Source organism: Ovis aries, chromosome 9 (assembly GCF_016772045.2).
Source record: "Ovis aries strain OAR_USU_Benz2616 breed Rambouillet chromosome 9, ARS-UI_Ramb_v3.0, whole genome shotgun sequence".
Classification (NCBI taxonomy): domain Eukaryota; kingdom Metazoa; phylum Chordata; class Mammalia; order Artiodactyla; family Bovidae; genus Ovis; species Ovis aries.
Genome location: NC_056062.1, coordinates 56,934,189 through 56,954,069, shown reverse-complemented (window position 1 = coordinate 56,954,069; position 19,881 = coordinate 56,934,189). Strand labels below are relative to the sequence as shown.

At 43.3% G+C, this 19,881-nt stretch overlaps 1 protein-coding gene and 1 long non-coding RNA gene across 3 annotated transcripts in view; one reads left to right on the top strand and one right to left on the bottom strand.

Annotated features, from left to right (window-relative positions):
- Nucleotides 1–19,881, top strand: part of ZNF704 (zinc finger protein 704) — a 256,382-nt gene that overhangs the window by 210,465 nt on the left and 26,036 nt on the right. For both annotated transcript variants that reach the window (XM_027973082.3, XM_004011760.6), the window contains exons 5-6: nucleotides 10,508–10,608; nucleotides 18,502–18,769. In XM_027973082.3, coding sequence (XP_027828883.1) covers nucleotides 10,508–10,608; nucleotides 18,502–18,769 — 369 coding nt within the window. The remainder of the gene's footprint in view (nucleotides 1–10,507; nucleotides 10,609–18,501; nucleotides 18,770–19,881) is intronic.
- On the bottom strand, nucleotides 5,628–14,141 carry LOC132657182 (uncharacterized). The gene is made up of 2 exons (XR_009594971.1): nucleotides 13,471–14,141; nucleotides 5,628–11,774 (listed from the first exon to the last, which is right to left on the bottom strand). It is a non-coding gene; the product is annotated as an uncharacterized LOC132657182 (long non-coding RNA).

Below are 19,881 nucleotides of genomic sequence, written 5' to 3'. Positions count from 1 at the left end.
TAAGAAAAGCCACTCGGGGTCACACCGTGTGGATCTCAGGGTGATGACACAGCATCGCCCGCCAGAGTCAGAGAGCTGATTGACCTCGGGGAGGATCGGGGTAAAGATGAGAGATCTAGGCAATTTAATGACAGCATCTTAGAATAGTCTGCCAGGCAGTGTGTGGTCCAGGAGCGCGAAGGACTTCAAAAACCATCAAGCCCAAGCTCAACCTTTCCAAGTTACAGGACTGCTTGGATCATGTCTGGAAATGTACCCTTGTCCCCGAAGATGAGATGCACTTTTAGAATTCACTGATGGAGAAAACTTAATTCAATTATTAGGGATTTCTATTAATTCAGGAATACTTTAGTTTGTGGTTTTAGATATCATTTAAAATTGACTCCATAGTTAGGTATCATGTCCACACAATCAAATGAACCCACTTTAAACATATCATTCGGTGAGTTTTAACTAATGTCTCCACGTGAGTAATCACCTCTCTGATCCAGGCCAGCAGTTCTTGTGTCCTCTGGAGTCAAATGCTGCCCCTCAACCCAGACAGGCAGCCCTGACTTCTGTCACCAGAGATTAATTTTGCCTTCTGTAAATGGAATCAGACAGTGTGTACTTTTTGGTGTGCAGAGTACCAAGTGTGGACAACAGGAACTCTCATTCACTGCTCTTAGGAGTGTAAAATGGTACAACCTCTTTGTAAAGCAGTTTGGCAGTTTCTTATAAAGTTAAGGATATATTCACCATATGACCCAGTAATTCCACTCTCAGATATTTACCTAACAGATAAGAAAGCATGTCCACAAAAACACTTGTAGACAAGTTTCAAAGAAGTTGTATTCATTGTCACCCCAAACTAGAGACTGTTTCCATAAGCAGGGAAGTGGATAAATAATTTCTGGTACATTTATACACTGGAATTCTGTGCCGCAGTAAAAGGGAACTAATGACTGAAGTATGAAATGGAGTGAAGCTCAAAAAAAAAAATACGCTCAGACATAGATACATGAGAATACATTCTGTATTATTCCATTTACAGAAATCTTTTTGTTATTTTTAAATTTTCTATATTTGCACAGCATCCATAAATGGCATATAGGTGGGAAATGTTTAATCCCTGCTTGATACACATTTGAATTTACCTATACAACTCATGGATCCAAAGTCGCTAATCTTGTTCAGTGTTCTTATTTTACAAATAAAGAAAGCCCCAAACTGGTAGGATGACATGTTTATACTGCTGTCCCAGTAAAGAACTGGAATGCCTACAACTTCTAACAGTTATTGATTTTTTTAAAGACACTATTTGTCCATCTTTTGGAACCTGCTGAGGGTCTGAGTGGACTTCTCGATCCTGGAAGAGCGACTGGAGCCTCTGCCAAAGCTGTGGGTTCCAGGGAGACAGGCTGAGGAAACATGTGTGATGCCACATACTCACCTGTGCAGAATAACTGGACTGTCTTCTCTCTGGGAAGTTTGGATGCGTGAATATCAACCCAGCCTTCATCCCAACATGCACGCACACACACACACACACACACACACACACACACACACACACACACGAGTTGCCAAATAAAGGCACTTGGCATTAACCCCAGGCTGCTATCTGGTAAAACAGTCATGTGATGCTTAAAGTCCTACATATGTACCTTCTGGAATATAGCTGTAATTGAACTTATCCTTGGCATTTTGTATACGTCAAAATCCAGCCATGTTTGCACACTTGTAACTGAAGGTGTGCCACAGCAGTGGCCACAGGACTGGAAAAGGTCAGTTTTCATTCCAATCACAAAGAAAGGCAATGCCAAAGAATGTTCAAACTACCACACAATTGGACTCATCTCACACGCTAGCAAAGTAATGCTCAAAATTCTCCAAGCCAGGCTTCAACAGTACGTGAACCATGAACTTCCAGATGTTCAAGCTGGTTTTAGAAAAGGCAGAGGAACCAGAGATCAAGTTGTCAACATCTGCTGAATCATCAAAAGAGCAAGAGAGTTCCAGAAAAACATCTACTTCTGCTTTATTGACTATGCCAAAGCCTTTGACTGTGTGGATCACAATAAACTGTGGAAAATTCTTCAAGAGATGGGAATACCAGGCCACCTAACCTGCCTCCTGAGAAATCTGTACGCAGGTCAGAAAGCAACAGTTAGAACTGGACATGGAACAACGGACTGGTTCCAAATAGGAAAAGGAGTACGTCAAGGCTGTATTTTGTCACCCTGCCTATTTAACTTCTATGCAGAGAGCATCATGTGAAATGCTGGACTGGATGAAGCACAAGCTGGAGTCAAGATTGCCGGGAGAAATATCAACAACCTCAGATATGCAGATGACACCACCCTTATGGCAGAAAGTGAAGAGGAACTAAAGAGCCTCTTGAAGAAAGTGAAAGAGGAGAGTGAAAAAGTTGGCGTAAAGCTCAACATTCAGAAAACTAAAATCATGGCATCTGGTCCCATCACTTCATGGCAAATAGATGGGGAAACAATGAAAACAGTGTCAGACTTTATTTTGAGGGGCGGGGGCTCCAAAATCACTGCAGATGGTGACTGCAGTCATGAAATTAAAAGATGCTTACTCCTTGGAAGGAAAGTTATAACCAACCTAGACAGCATATTGAAAAGTAGAGACATTACGTTGCCAATAAAGGTCTGTCTAGTCAAGGCTATGGTTTTATCAGTGGTCATGTATGGATGTGAATGTTGGACTATAAAGAAAGCTGAGTGCTGAAGAATTGATGCTTTTGAACTGTGGTGTTGGAGAAGACTTTTGAGAGCCCCTTGGACTGCAAGGAGATCCAACCGGTCCATGCTAAAGGAGACCAGTCCTGAGTTTCATTGCAAGGACCGATGTTGAATCTGAAACTCCAATACTTTGGCCACCTGATGGGAAGAACTCACTGGAAACGACCCTGATGCTGGGAAAGATTGAAGGTGGGAGAAGGGGACGACAGAGGGTGAGATGGCTGGATGGCATCACCGACTCCATGGACATAAGTTTTGGTAAACTCTGGGAGTTGGTAATGGACAGGAAGGCCTGGTGTGCTGCAGTCCATGGGGTCGCAAAGAGTCGGACATGACTGAGCAACTGAACTGAACTGAACTGAAGGTAACTTCAGCAGTCATCTTATCAGTCCTGTGTACCAGTCTGGGTTCTATCAGGAAAATAGAAGCCACTCCATGTATCGTAAGTATGAAACAAGTCAAAACCAGGATGGAAGCTTGCCATGGAGAGGGAAACAGAGAAAAGATGAAGGAAGACTTGGCCAAAGATCTCAGCCTATTGCTCCAGAGCAGTTGATATCAGAGACATTCTGGGAGCTGCCACAAAGGCGATGAATCTCCAGGAAGTTCTCTCCAACCATTGTAGCCCACACGGCCAAAGCTGAGTGATTCTAAAGAAGCAGTTCCTGGAAGCTCCTGCGAACGTCGCACTGGGCATGTGTGAGATTCCTTGAGTCTGCTTATAACTGCCAGGCTGTTGTTTAGTCACTAAGTCGTGTTCAACTCTTTTGCAACCCCATGGACTATAGCCTGCCAACTCCTGTGTCCGTGGGATTTTCCAGGCAAGAATACTGAAGTGAGTTGCCATTCCCTTCTCTCCAGGGTATGGAACCTGTGGCTCCTCCATTGGCAGGCAGGTTCTTTACTGCTGAGCAACCTGGGAAGCCCAACTGCCAGGAGCTTCAGCTAAACCAGGCAGATGCGTGGAGGACCATAGCTTGTTGAGGTTCCCAGCCAACAGTGGCCTCTCCCTATCTCGGACAACCCAGCTTGGTGAACATCTGCTGAAGCTGGGAAGAAAAGCCAGGGCTGAGGCACAGATGGTCACGTTCAGACTTGGCCGCTGTGACTCTGCCTGCCGCTTTGCTTAGTCTGGCTTCTTTGGGTGAGCTTGGACCCATGCAGCAATCTGGGTGCTGTTTATTTAGCTATGTTTTCCTGTTCTCCTCCCATGGCTGGCTTTCAGGGAGCTTTAGCGTAACAGGGAGTAGTTTTGTAGACAAAGGATTTCTTTCCACTGGAAGTAATCAGGGTAATCTGAAAAGTATTTAACCACTATTTAAGGCAGAAGTCCCCAATTTCCACAATCTAATTCCTAATGATCTGAATTACTAATAATACAAATAAAGTCCACAATAAGTGTGATGCACTTTATTCATTCCAAAACCATTCCCCAACCCCAGTCCATGAAAAAATTGTCTTCTGCAAAACTGGTCTTTGGTACCAAAAAAGGTTGCTTGAGTGCTTAATCACTCAGTCATGTCTGACTCTTTTAGACCCTATGGACTGTAGCCTGCCTGGCTCCTCTCTCCATGGGATTTTCCCTCCATGAATACAGGAGTGAGTTGCCATGCCCTCCTCTAGGGGATCTTCCCAATCCAGGGATCAAACCCCATCTCTTGCATTGTAGGCAGATTTTTTTCACCACTGAGCCACTGAGAAAGCTAACCAGAAAGGTTGGGGACCACTGATTAAAGAGACCTTATGGTTTGACACACCTTCACCTAGGTAGAAAGAAGTCACTTGATTGCATTAAAGTTGAGGTGCTTGTGCTAGTATAGTTGTATTCTCTAAAATTAATCAATCAAGTATTAATATTATAGGTTGACTTCTATTTTAATTTAAAATAGGGTAATTTTTATATTTTGCATCGACAACTCAATGGATGTGACTTTGAGCAAGCTCTGGGAGATAGTGAAGGCCAGAGGAGCCTGGCATGCTGCAGTCCATGGAGTTGCAAAGAGTCAGACACGGTGGAGCAACTGAACAACAATGCAATTCCTATGTTTGGAAATTAATGTAAACATAAGATGCCCCTCCCCAATATTTCCACCATGCAATAATACATTTTTATTTGTTTTAAATACCCCCCAAAATATATAATGTTGTTTATGTTCTTTTATAACCTACTTTTTCCCCATTTCAATCCAGGTCCTGGGGGAAGTTGGTGGTGTTCTCAGATGGGGTAGCTGAGAAGAGTTTAATAAAGATGCTCTTTATAAAGGAGTAAATAGGGCTGGAAGAAATCAGAAGGGATGATGCAGTATCCCACGGGCAAAAGAGAAGCAAGAAGGAATAAAATTGATCATTTTTCTTCTTATCCATTACCTAATTTTCTTTGGACAACAGATTTCTTTGGAGCCCTTAGTAGGAGCCCAGAAAATTATAAGTAAAGAATCCACCTGCGATGCAGGAGACCCAGTTCAATTCCTGGGTCAGGAAGACCCCCTAGGAAAGGGATCGGCTACCCACTCCAGCATTCTTGGGCTTCCTTGGTGGCTCAGTTGGTAAAGAATCCATCTGCAATGCAGGAGACCTGGGTTCAATCCCTGGTTTGGGAAGATCCCCTGGCAACCCACTCCATCATTCTTGCCTGGAGAATCCGCATAGACAGAGAAGCCTGGTGGGCTACAGTCCATGGAGTGGCAAAGAGTCAGATGTGACTGACCGACTAAGTACACAGCACATAATTGAGGAGATGATACACAAGCACTTGTAATTGGTAGTTCTCCAAAATCCAAGGGATTTAGAGAGGATATTGGTCAGCTTCATTGTATGTGGGGGGTTCGACACCTCTGAATCAGCTAGTTCCTCCTAAGGAAAGGAGTTATGCCAATGACATTTATTTTTCTATCATCAGTACCAGGCTTTATTAATCAATTCAAGAAGCAAATGCTTGACATGTTATTGCAAGAACCAGGAACAGGAGTCTTATCAATAATACTTGTTATGGCACAGAAATACCACTGTGATTGTCATTTCCCAAAACAGTTAGCAATTTGACCCTTTAAGAAATTCCTAAGATATAGGAGGAATTTGGCTCTGCATGTTGTGTAATACTATTATATTAATTTCAAAGACTATCTGTTAATAACTGGCTAATTGTTGCACATGCACGAATGTGAAGTCGCTTCAGTTGTGTCCAACTCTCTGCAACTCTATGGACTGTAGCCTGTCAGGCTCCTCCGTCCATGGGATTCCCCAGGCAAGAATACTGGAGTGGGTTGCCATGCCCTCCTCCAGGGGATCTTCCAGACCCAGGGATCAAAGCTGCGTCTCTCACGACTCCTGAATTGGCAGGCAGGTTCCCACTGGCGCACCTGGGAACATCAGGTGATACTGCGTAAGTCGCATAATCCTTCTTAAGCCACTCTCTGCTATTTGTGCTGGTGATACCACCCTGTCCTGATTTCCGCTGCTGCCCACGCCTTCTCTCTCTGTCTTTTCCTTCTCAGTCCCCTACCTGAAATATTGGATCTGCAGTATGCTGGGCCTTCTAATTATCTCTAGCTGCACTTCCCCCTAGATGGTCTCATCTAGATCCGTTCTAAGAACCCCTTCAGGTCCTGACTCCAAATGTATATCTCTACACCTGACTTCTCAGTTTCAGGCTCACAGATCCTTTGTCCTACTTGCCAGTAGGTATCTCAAAATGAATGTATCCCAGAGAGAACCACAATTCCCCTCGCTACAGAAGTCATCTTTAATACCATCCCTTTTGACATTCCTCTTGCTCAACCCAACAACAGGTTCTGTTGGATCTGCCTCCAAAATGGACCCTGAACGTGTCTGCTTGTTCTCGAGGCCCAAGCCTTCTTCAAGCCGCCATCTTTTCTGACCTGCAGTAGCACCACACTGGTGACCTTATTTTTCCTCCCCGGAACAGAACAGAGTGATCTTTTCTTTTCTTTTTGGCCATACCACACAGCGTGTTGGCTCTTAGTTCCCCAACCAGGGATCTGACTCACACCCCCTGCATTGGAAACATGGAGTCTTAACCACACTGGACCGACCACCAGGGAAGTCCAAGAGTGAGGTTTTCTTAAAATCTAAACCATATAATATCACTCTCCGACTTCAACCCCTTCAGTAGCTTCTTTATTTTAGAATAAAATCCAGATTCCTTACCCTTACCTACAAGACCCTGCGTAATCCTTCTTGCCTCCATGGCCCTCCTTGCCTCTTCACATGATCTCAAACAGATCACACCATCTCTCCTTTCCCTCCAAACTAACTGTTCCTTTCTGGCCCTACAGTATGTCAAGTTCTTCGGCATCTTCACAGCTTCTCATTAACTCTTCCTTCTACCTGGAAAACTCTAGCTCATAGCATGGTTGGCTCCTTTTCCAGCCTTCAAGTCCCAGCTCACAAGTCACCTTCTAGAGGCTTCGTCTGACCTAGCATTTCCCACCCCCATTTCCAGAAACATTATCATACCTGAAACAATCATCATATGTGATCATTTCTGCCTCTCTCCCATTAGAATGTAAGTTTCCAAAGAACAGCTTCTTTTCTTTCCATCACAGCCACTGGAATATTCCTTGTTAAGTAGCTATTTAGTTTAATGAATAAAGGAATACCATCAGCAAGAAGGCTTGGAATGAATCAAAAAGTGCTTTCAATCTATCACGACTTCATTTCCAGATGGATATTTGGACTGTCAGATACCTGTAATTTTGGTTTGAGTCATTAATTCCCTTAAGTGGAAGATATATTTTTAATAGAACAGCTTCATTGTTTGAAAAATGAGCAGAAACACTCATACGGTGAGGATTTGTTCATTAGTATCGTCATCATCTACTCTGAATTAAAAAAAAAAATCAAGCCAAATTCATTTTTGTGAACCTTGGGGCTGGAGTAGGGGGCAGGGCAGGTTTTAAATTCTCCCCCTTTGGTTCATCTTCCATCTCATGTGTTTGGATCAGTGGCTCAAGAAGATCAGGGAGCCTGAAATTTGTGAATGGTCTCCTTAGAATAAACACCAACTCTTCATGATAGTGTACTTTAAAGTGTCCTAATTCTGTCTGCCTCTCAGCTCCCCTCACATCCCTCTCTCTCGGTTTCTGCTCCAGCTCTTTGCTGCCGCATCTCCTAGAGCTCAGTACTGCTCATTGCAGCAGGAATCATGGGCGAGCTGTCCACAATGCCCAGGAGCTGCAGTGGGAATGGCTAGGTCGCAGTGCCAGGAAGGCCAGCCACTTGGGACCTCTGGGCACCCCGGGCCCCTGGGCTCATGAAGCTCACAGGAGGCGTGGGCTCCTCCTTGCGGTCACTAATCTATCCGTTGCAACGGACTGTGGCCATTAGCCACTGTGCTGTCTTCCGCTTGCCACCCCGAAAGTGATCATTCCCAACACACAGGATACTCCTCACTTCTGCAAGTTTCTAGGTGTTTTGTTTCAATTGAGAAACATTTGGGTGAGGGTGACTGGCTGAATCAGGATACTAATTCCATCATAATAGCCGGTGAGTCATCCTCTAAATGTGTAAATGATGGCTTTCTAGAACAGGGCTTGAGAGCAGAAATCCTACTAGAGTTGTAAACAAACCTACAGCAATTCCGTCAGTTCAGGGAAGGTATCATTGTTTATTGGTCAGGGGAGGCTTTCGGTTGAAACAACCCATTTCCAAACTTCAGTGGCTTAACTCCATAAAGGATTTCTCATGTCACAATCCAGTCAGGTCAGCAGGAGTGATGAAGGGGTGTTTCTGTTCTACACATCCTCCAGGGACCCAGAGGCCCCTTCCTCCCAGTGCAGAGATTCTTAACTTGGAGTCCACAAGTCCCATAAAGGGAGTGGAAAGAATTCAGGGAGTCTATGAAATTAGATGGGAGAAAAAGTATATCTTTATTGTCATTAATGTTGTAACTATAATTTAGCATTTCCTACAATTATGATTGGAGACATCAAACCACAATAGTATTAGTGCCTCCCGTGACTTTACTACCAATACGAAACATGGATGTTTTCATATCACCTTACAATCTTAGCAGATATCATGAAATGTCATTTATGCACAACGCTACTTTGAAATTATGGTAGTTACTAAATTCACTTAAAGATCTTATTAGTTTATGTGTTAAAGAGTATATATATTACCGCTTCACAAAATTTTTTAATATTTTGATAACTATTTCAGCACACTCACAGTTCTTTTAATTCTGTGTATTTTATTTTAAATATTATTAATAAAAACATTACTTTAAGAAGGGGTTCATAGAATTTAGCAGACTGCCAAAAGAATTCATGGCCAACAAAAGATTAAAAATCCCTAATCTAAAGTATAAGTTCTGACTGTATCATTTTGCTGTACAGCAGAATCAACACAACATTGTAAATCAACTATACTTCCATTTTAAAAATATTGAAAGAAAAATCCCTGATCTAGTGGCACTACTGTGCCCTAAGTCCTTGGGTATTCCCTACCTCTAATCAGCGAAACAGGCTGGAGTGACATTGACTAGTAGTTTAGGGACAAGGCTTAGAAGGAATGTATGTCACTTCTGCCCTTATTCCATTGGCCCTAATTCAGTCACATGACTTCAGCTAACTTCAAAGGGGGCTGGGAAATGAAGTCTAGCTGTGTTCCCAGGAGGAAACAAGGATGGGGCTTGGTGAGCACATGGGAGAAAACTCACTCCCTATCAAATTCACTCCAGGAAGTATAATCGTAATAAAACCATAATAGCTGCCATTGGTTGAATAATTACTCCCATCAGTATTGTGCTAAACTATTTTGCTTTCATGACCTCATTTAATCATCATAATAACCCTATGAGACAGGTACTATTGTTCTCACTTGATAAATAAGGAAAGTAGGACTTGAGAAAGTAAGTCCAAAATCAGTGCTCTCAATCACTTTCCTGGACTGTTTTGGAAAACTTCTAAGATCCTTATAGGAGAAGATAGATTTGTGTCCTGGTGGAGAGAGTAGTTCCAGGAGCCAGACTTCCAAAATTCATATTCTGGTTTTGCTAGAAGCTGGCTCCATTAACTAGGCATGTTTTACTGAAGCTTTCCATGAATCTGTAAAATGGTGATGATAATAGTATCCATCTTTTAGGATTAAATGAAATAAACTCTTAGACTAGCACTTGGCACATAGTAAGTGCTCAATGAATATTCTAAAATTCACTGTCATTAATGCCAGGTTTCCCTGGTGGCTCAGATGATAAAGAACCCACCTGGAATGCAGGAGACCTGAGTTCCATCCCTGGGTTGGGAAGATTCCCTGGAGAAGGGCATGGCAGCCCATTCTAGTGTTCTTGCCTGGAGAATCCCCATGGACAGGGGAGCCTGGTGGGCTACAGTCCATGGGATCATGAAGAGTCGGACATGAATGAGCAACTAAGCACAGCACAATGCCTAAAAGACACTGTATCCACCTTTAAAAAAAAAGTGAACTAATGGGGTGGGAGGGAGGGTCAAGAGGGAGTAGACATATATACTTGTGGCTGATTCATGTTGATGTATGGCAGACACCAACACAATATTGTAAATCAGTTATCCCTCAATTAAAAATAATTTTTTAAAAAGTAAACTAAATTTTCCAGCAGGGCTCAGTATTCAAGAAGGAAGCAAGAAAATCTCTGAGGTCACTAAGACCCTCACCTGGGGGATTTCCTAGAATGGTGTGCTGAGTTATAGTCAAGAGAATGGGAAGCTGTTATGTTGATGGGTTAGTTTTCATGTCAGTGTAACCTTGTCTTCCCTTTCTAGAACTCCATGAAGGTGATGTTCAAATGCCTCTGGAAGAACTGTGGGAAGGTTTTGAGTACTGCAGTGGGTATCCAGAAGCACATCCGGACCATTCATCTCGGGTAAGGAGCCCTCCCTTTGGAGCTGGGTGTATCTCCATCAAGTTCAGTCCAGGACCACCTGCACTCAGAATTACACTTCACATTGTGCCTTAAAAATTCTGAACACAGAGACCGAGACTGGGCCTGCTTGGTCTTCCTAATCACTATGGAAATGGCCACTGCAGATAATACAGGCCAGTGTGGCAAGTGGAAAGAACATGGACTTAGAGCTGTGAAGCCTCCCTAATACACTCACCAAGTGATATTAAGCAAGGTGCTGCTCGGAGCCTCAGTTCCCTCTGAAAAAGAAACTCAGAATATCAGCCCTGCAGGGTCATGTGTGATAGTCAAAAATAAAATGTATGTGAGAGTGATTTGTAAAAGATGGAGCGCCAGCGTAGGGTAGGGTAAGGAGTCCTTAGACCCCCTGAAAATGTTTGTAAAATTATATGTGTAATTTTTTCCCCAGGGGAGTGTATTAATGACTTTGAGACTCAAAGGCAGACATAGCCTGAGAAGGGTTTAAGAAGCACAGTGACAATCAGTGTTGCTATTCTTATGAAGCCTGGTGACCTGCTCTGTCCTTTTCTGTTGCCCAAATAAGTCCTTTATTTGTACAACAGACACATTTCCCTGTGTTATACAAAAACATTTCCAACGAAAGATAAAACGAAGTTTTGCGCAGCAGGGATTAGGGGCCACTCCAGAAAGGCTGTGATGGTACAGCCTCTTGTTCTTTAGTCTGTGGGTCTTTCTTGTCTAGGGATGTGGAACTAAGAAGGGATCTTGAGAAGCTGTAAGTGATACTGTGCACAAGACAAAGCCAAACACATGACCGAGCCCCCAAATGCTTGGGGGGTCCTTTCAAAAAGATGTTGTTGTTCAGTCGCTAAGTCATATCTTTTTGCATCCCCGTTGACTGCAGAATACCAGGCTTCCCTTCTTCCTGAGTTGGCTCAGACTCATGTCCATTGAGTTGATGATGACATCCAACCATCTCGTCCTCTATCACCGCCTTCTCCTCTTGCCTTTGATATTTTGCAGCATCAGGGTCTTCTTCAATGAATCAGCTCTTCGCATCAAGTGGCCAAAGAATTGTAGTCTCAGCTTCAATGTCAGTCCTTCCAATGAATATTCAGGGTTGATTTCCTTTAGGATTGACTGGTTGGATCTCCTTGCTGTGACTGCTGAGAAATAAGCACTACAGTCACTTTGCCCAGCCAAGGATAAATTTAGGGAAGACATCATCCATAAAAAGTGATAGAAAACAAGAATGGGTTCCAAGGTGATTTTGCTGATTCCTGTGGGTGAGCTCCTGCTATGGCTGGAGAGAAGCAGGAATCCAGCTCCCTCACCCATAGGTTGGGGATTCTGGGGACATAGCCAGACCCTTCCAGGGCATGGCATGTGAAAAATCACCAAGCACCATGGTCGTGGCCCAGCAAAGCAGGGCTTCCGCTCCACTAGCCAGAGGGTCCACCCTACCCTCCAAGAAACCCCACACAGAACCCACTCCTTCAGGGAAGGACACTCCACAGCATCTTCCCTCAACTCTCACCATCAGGACAGCTCACAGTGTAAATAACTCAGTTATCTGAACGTTTAGAAAGAGCTTCCTGAAGCTAGAATCAGGAGCTGAAGGTCTTTGTTTTAAAGTCCATCTGCCCCAAAAGTCAAATCGTATTCAGCACCACACAGAAACACATACCCTATCCATGTGTTTACAGACTGTGAGTGGCATCACATGATTTTCTTTTGAGCTTCCAGGGTGCTCTTCTGGTGGGTGAAATTCAAGTACAGCAGGCGCTGTATTTGCTTCCCTGGGATTCCCTTTCTACTCTGCATGCTTCACATGGCCTTGATGAGCTAGAATCCCCATCTCTGCCAGCCACTGCCCAGGAATGAGCCTGAGAGCCTATAGGAGGATGGGGCAGTTTTTAATGAATGTTGATTGGCTTGTGAAGAAGAAGGGAGCATAGCCCAAGCCCCAGAATATGTATCTTGCGTCTGATAGAGCTGCAGGGCACACCACACCAGCATAAGAAGTATTCTGTTTTTCTCTTAATTCTCACTCCATTCTTACACACCAGGGCTGATCCTGATTTATCCCCGTGTAGGACACATGATGTTCCCCAGGCCTGCATGTCTATTAGCAGCACTCGGCAGCCAGCAGCGACTCGGCTCACCCTTTCCTGGAGAGGAAGTGGGGACAGGAATAGAACAGATGCACATTCTTCGGCCCACTCTCTGGGGTCTTTGATGCTTTGCTTGTAGGAGAGCCAAGCCCCGCCTGACCTGATATGGAGCAGACACCTCCCTAGACGCCTCAGCCAGAGAGCTCAGGGGAAACGGAGCCAGGCTGGGAGAAGCCGCTGATCTGGCTGAACAGAAAGGCCCAGGAGAAAGGGAGATTTGTATTTTAGGTTCTGTACAGGGATTGTCAGTGGGAAAAAAGTTTATTCTGAGTCAGTGCCCTGCTCCTGCCAGATATGGTCATGAAACTTGGAGATGCCCCAGGAAAGGAAGATTTACAGATCCCATCCCATAAAACCGTGTACAAGAATATGTATCATTTCCCTAGAAATCCTCAAATCCAACAAATATTAGTTATTTGACAGGCTTCCCAGGTGGTGCAGTGGTAAAGAATCCGCCTACCAATACAGGAGATGCAAGAGACGCCGCTTCGATCCCTGGGTGGGAAAGATCCCCTGGAGGAGGGCATGGCAACCCACTCCAGTATTCCTGCCTGGAAAATCCCATGGACAAAAGAGCCTGGTAGGCTACAGTTCACGGGATTGCAAAGAGTTGGACACGACTGAGTCCCCCCGCCCCCCAACACACACACACACCCTTGACAGTTATTTTCTTTTACACAAAACTTACTGTGGAAAAGCACAATTTTCTGTGTCTCAAAAGAACCTGTGGAAGCATCAGAAGATACTTTTCCTGGTGATAGTAAACACTGAGTCTTTCTAGCATCAGCCTTATTTTCATTTAATAAACATTTAGTGCTTCTTACACGTGAGCGTGCTACACCTCTAAGTACTGTGTTTAGTAGGCTCCCGGTGCACTGTGTTTAGTAGGCTCCCGGTGCACACGGAAGGCCAGCTGCGCTGTGCTGCTTTATATAAGGGCACAGGCTGCTAAAATTACACAGGCAGCTGGGAGGTGTCAGGATTCAAACCCCGGCAATGTAACTCCAGAATTCATGTTGGTAGTCACTGTGCTACAGCATCGGCTTCTTTCTTTCATTCGTTCAGCATTTAACAGGCACCTACTGTATGCCAGATGCACTGAAACATGTGGTATCTATTAAACAAAAATGAACAAGACACAGCCTAAAGAATCTGTCTTAGGGAGGCAACAGAGGTTTAAAAAAATTACAGAAATGTACCAAATCATTAAATAAATAAAGTGAATTGAAATGAACACACTTCAAAGTAATTCCCTGGTGGCTCAGTTGGTAAAGAATCTGCCTACAATGCAGGAGACCTGGGTTCGATCCCTGGGTGGGAAAGGTCCCCTGGAGAAGGGAATGGCAACCCACTGCAACATTCTTGGGCTTCCCTGATGGCTCAGCTGGTAAAGAATCCTCCTGCAATGTGGGAGACCTGGGTTCGATCCCTGGGTTGGTGAGATCCCCCGGAGAAGGGTACATCTACCCACTCCAGTGCAACCGCCTGGAGAATTCCAGGGGATCGCAAAGAATCAGACACGCTGAGCGACTTTCACTTCCACTTCTTCAAAGGGAGCTCAGAGGATTTAATTGTTTGAAGCTTAATCCTAATGCCTGTCACTCAAAAGAAGTCTCCAGTTTGAGAGCTCAGGTTACTTGCGCCCCTACCCCTTGCCCGGCCGCTGTCAGCTGCTCCCCAGCCTGCTCACTGGCTCCCATTCCTCTTGCCCTCCTATCCTCTGTTCTTTCTCCAGACAATGGCCAGGGTGAGCCTTTTAAAAGTAACTTATGTCTGTGAGTCTGTTTCTGTTTTGTAGATAAGTTCATTGGTATCATTATTTTTAGATTCCATATAAAAGTGGTAGAATATGATATTTGTCTTTCTCTATCTTACTTCACTTAATGTGATAATATCTAAGTCCAGCCTTGTTGCAAATGGCATTAGATGGCATTAGAGAACAAATTTATGGTTCTCAAAGGGCATAGAAGAGGAAGGGGTGGAGTCGGGAGAGATAAATTAGGAGCTTGGGATTAACAAATACACACTACTGTGAATAAAACAGATAAACCACAGGGACTTACTGTATAGTGCAGGGAACTATACTCAATATCCTGTGGTGACCTATAATGGAAACAAACCTGAAAAAGAATACACACACACGCACACACATATGGCACTTTGCTGTACACCTGAAACTAACACAACATTGTAAATTAACTGTACTTACTATACGTCAATTTTAAAAAATAAAAATAATAAGTAACCTAGATTCTTCAAAATCCCCAGAGGCTTCCATCATATTCAGAACAAAATACCAAGTTTTTCCCCAGGGCTACAAAGCTCTGCCCTCCTTCCCATTCTTCTCCCATCACTCTTTGCCTGAGCACCAGCCACCTACCTCTCTGTCCTTCTCAGAAAGCAACAAGCCAGCCCACCCCGGGGTTCTGTGCATTCTTCTCCCATAGTTCCCACAAGGGTTTTTCCCTCACCTCATTGAGACCTCTGCTCCACTGTCATCTCCTCAGAGAGTCTTCTATGAATACTCTATTTAAAATAATGTCCCCCATCACTTGCCCTGATTAAGGGTGCTCTTAATGCTGCTTAATTTTTCTTTCTGGGATTTATCACCACCTCCTACGATTCATGGGATTGCAAAGAGTCGGACATGACTAAGCGACTGAACTGAACTGAACATATTAAATATCTGTTTCTTTATGGGTTTACTTTTTTTAAATTGACTTATGGTTAATGAATAATATTATATAAGTTGCACACGTACTGTATGGTAATTCACAATTTTTTACGATTATAGTCCATTTATATTTACTGTAAAATTTTGGCTATATGCCCTGTGTTTTACAATAATACAGTCTTGTAGTTTAGCTGGTAAAGAATCCGCCTGCGATGCAGGAGACTGCAGTTCAATTCCTGGGTTGGAAAGATCTGCTGGAGAAGGGATAGGCTACCCACTCCAGTGTTCTTGGGCTTCCCTGGTGGTTCCAACAGTAAAGAATTCACCTGCAACGGGGAGACCTGTGTTTGGTTCCTGGGTTGAGAAGATCTGCTAGAGAAGGGAATGGCTACCCACTCGAGTATTCTTGCCTGGAGAATACCATGGACAGAGAAGCCTGGCAGGCTATAGTCCATGAGGTCACAAAGAGTTGGACACAACTGGGCAACTTTCACATACATCCATACATCCTTGTAGTTTATTTTATCCATAATGGTTTATACCTCTTAATCCTCTACCCCTATGCTTCCCCTTCCTCTCCTTAACTACTGGTTTGTTCTCTGTATCTGTTTCTTTTTGTCACGTTCACTAGTTTGTTGTATTTTTTAGATTCCACATACAAGTAATATATTTGTCTTTCTCTGTCTGACTTATCTCACTTGGCATAATACCCTCTAAGTCCATTCATGTTGTTACAATGGCAAAATTTCATTCTTTATGCATGAGTAGTATGAGTGTGTGTATATGTGTGTGTGTGTGTGTGTGTGTGTGTGTGTGTGAGTAGCTCAATAGTGTCAGACTGTTTACAACACCATGGACTGTAGCCCACTAGGCTCCTCTGTCCATGGAATTCTCCAGGCAAGAATACTGGAGTGGGTTGCTGTTTCCTTCTTCAAGGCATCTTCCTAACCCAGGGATCAAATTCGGGTCTTCTGCATTGCTGGCAAATTCTTTACCATCTGAGCCACCAGTGTGTGTGTGTGTGCGTGTGTGTGTGTGTGTGCGTGTGTGTGTGTGTGTGTGTGTGTGTGTAGCGTCTTCTTTATCTAATCATGTGTTGATGGACACTTAGGTTGTTTCCATATCTTGGCAATTATAAATAATGTTTCTATGAACATCAGGGTGCATGTATCTTTTCAAATTGATGTTTCTGGTTTGTTTTTCCAGCTATATACCCAGGAGTGGAATTGCTAGGTTGTATGGTAGTTCTATTTTTAGATTTTAAAGAAACCTCCATACTATTTTCCACAGTGACTGCACCAGTTTACCTTCCCACCAGCAGTGTATAAGAGCTGCCTTTTCTCCACATTCTCATCAACATTTGTTGTGTTCTTTTTGATGATAGCCATTCTGACAGGTGTAAGGTATCATTTCATTGTTGGCATTATTGGTTTGATTTCCATTTCCCTGATAGTGATGTAGAGCATCTTTTCATCTTTTCTGGCCACCTGCATGTCCTCTTTGGGAAAAAGTCTATTTAGTTCTTCTGCTCATTTTTTAAATAGAATTGTTTGTTTTTTTAATGTTGAGTTAATGAGCTATTTATATATTTTGAATATTAACCCCTTACTGGTCATGTCCTCTGAAAATATTTTCTCCCATTCATTAGTCTTTTCACTTTGTTGATAGTTTCCTTTGCTGTGCAAAAGTTTTTAAGTTTAATTTGGTCCAATTTCCTTATTTTTGCTTTTATTTCCTTTGCTTTAGGAGACAGACTTAAAAAAAATATGTTGCTACAATAGCTGTCAAAGAGTGCCATGCCTATGTTTTCTTTTAGCAGTTTTGTGGTGTAATGTCTTACATTTAGGTCTTTAATCCATTTTGAGTTTATTTTTGTATACGGTGTTAAAGAATGTTCTCATTTCATTCATTTACATGTGGCTGTCCAGTTTTCCCAGCAACATATGTGGAAGAGACTACCGTTTCTCCATTGTATATTCTAGCCTTCTTTGTCATAGATTAAGGGACCATAGTGTGTAAGTCTATATCTGGGCTCTCTATTCTGTTCCACTGATCTATAAATATGTTCTTATGCCAGTGCAGGCATGCTCAGTCAGTTCAGTCATGTCCGACTCTTTGAGACCCTACGGACTGTAGCCTGCCACGCTCCTCTGTCCATCGGATTCTCCAAACTAAAATGCTAGAGTGGATTGCCATGTCCTCATCCAGGGGATCTTCCTGACCCAGGAATCAAACCTGTGGCTGCTGTATCTCCTTCATTGCAGGTGGATTCTTTACCCACTGAGCCACCTGGGAACCCCCTTTATGCCAGTACCATACTGATTTGTTTACTGTAATTTTACAGTATAGTCAGAAGTCAGGGAGCATGATTCTTTCAGCTCTGTTCTTTCTCAAGATTCTTTTAGCTATTTGGAGTCTTTTGTGTTTTCAGACCACTTTTAAAATTATTTGTTCTAGTTCAGTGAAAAATGTCATTGGTATTTTAATAGGAATTGCATTGACTCTGTAGATTGCCCTGGAGAGCATGGTCATTTTAGCAATATTAATTCTTCCTATCCAATAACATGGTGTATTTTTCCATCTGTTTGTGTTGTCTTCAGTTTCTTTCATCAGTGTCCGATAGTTTTCCAAATGCAGGTCTTTTACCTCCTTAGGCAGGCTTGTTCCTCGGGATATTATTATTTATTTTTGATGTGTCCTGTCACAAGTTTCTGGTCTGCCTCTCCCACTAGACTGTTCATTCCATCAGGGCAGAATCTGTTTTGTTCACTCTAATATTGGGTTCCTAAAGAAGTGCCTACACATAGTAGACTCCCAATAAATTTTTTCTGAATAATTGATTGATTGGTTGATTAGTTGAGTCAGTTGCTTTAAGATAGCAAGGAAGGCTTACCCCAGAAGTGGGCAGTTGCAGGATAAGTAGAAGTTTGCCAAGCAGACAGGACAGAGGAAAAGCATTCCAGACAGAAGGAACAGCATGTACAAGATCTCAAGGCAAGAAAGCAGTGTGGGTGAGTAGGATTGCTTTGCTCTCTTTTGCATTAGGCGTGTTGGGGAGTCTGACTACAGTGATGGAGAAGAAGACTTCTACTACACTGAGATCAAGCTCAACACAGACTCCGTGGCAGACGGTCTGAGCAGCCTGGCCCCGGTTTCGCCCTCCCAATCCCTGGCTTCGCCTCCTACTTTTCCCATCCCAGATTCCAGCCGAACAGAAACTCCTTGTGCCAAAACCGAGACAAAACTGATGACACCCTTGAGCCGCTCTGCTCCCACCACCCTCTACCTCGTGCATACTGACCACGCTTACCAGGTGACTGGCCAGGGGTCATGAGAGTAATCGCTTTACTCCTAACCAAAAGCAGTAGTATTCTGACCTGTGAGTTAAGGGTTGTTACTGTTGTGTCTGACTCTTTGTAACCCCATGGACTGTAGCTCATCAGGCACTTCTATCCATGGGATTCCCCAGGCAAGAACACTGGAGTGAGTTGCCATTTCCTATTCCAGGGTGAGTAAAGGATAGCTCAGTGGAAAAACAGCATCCAGGAGAGCCCAGTAGCAGAATTTGCCTTTTTTTCTCCTTTTAAAGCCAAAATCTCATGCAAATTGGACCCTAGGGTGTTCTTGAACTTCCCAGTACTGACTGAAGATCTGATCCCTGAGAAGTTGTTATGAGGATTAAAATCCTTAATATTGTAACACTCTCAGAAGGGTGCCTGGCACATGATGTGAGTACTTGTTAGATACAAAAGTTAAATAAATGAAAAGATGAACTTTGAAAAGCGTTGGCATAATGACAGCCTCATCCTGGGCTGCAGATCCAGGACTTTGTGCCCTGCCTCTCTGAATTGGTAACTAATTCTCTCGGGCTGGAGCCATGGTTGTCAGTGTTCGGCAGATCAACAGTGTCAGCATCACCTGGGAACTTGTTAGAAATTTACATTCCCAGACCTGCAGACCAGGAGCGAGGGGTGAGGCTGAGCAGCCTGTGTTTAACAAACCTTCCAGGTAATTCTGCCTCACTCTAAAGTCTGTTAAGGCCTTAGAGACAAATCCTGCAAATACAGGACACAGCTAAAGCGCCTTCCTCCCCCAGCAATTCTGAACTCTTTTAAGTGTCAATTTAATAAAATTTCAATATGCTCAAATAAAAAAAACAGTTTTCCCATAATTTTCAGCTACTTTATGTAACTTTTTAAAAGAAAACTCTCCTGTACATATTTGTAATTTGTGTTCTTCCACTCTTGTTTATAAACACTCTCCGTAGAACTGAATATATGACTGAATTCAGTTAAAACATCAGGTTGTTTCTTTCTCTTATGTTAGGTATCTACTTTTTAATTATCGTCAATAAGGCTAGTGAGGACACTTCCATGCCAGTAGTTTGGTTTTTTTTTTCCCCCATTGAATATCCAGAGAGTAATT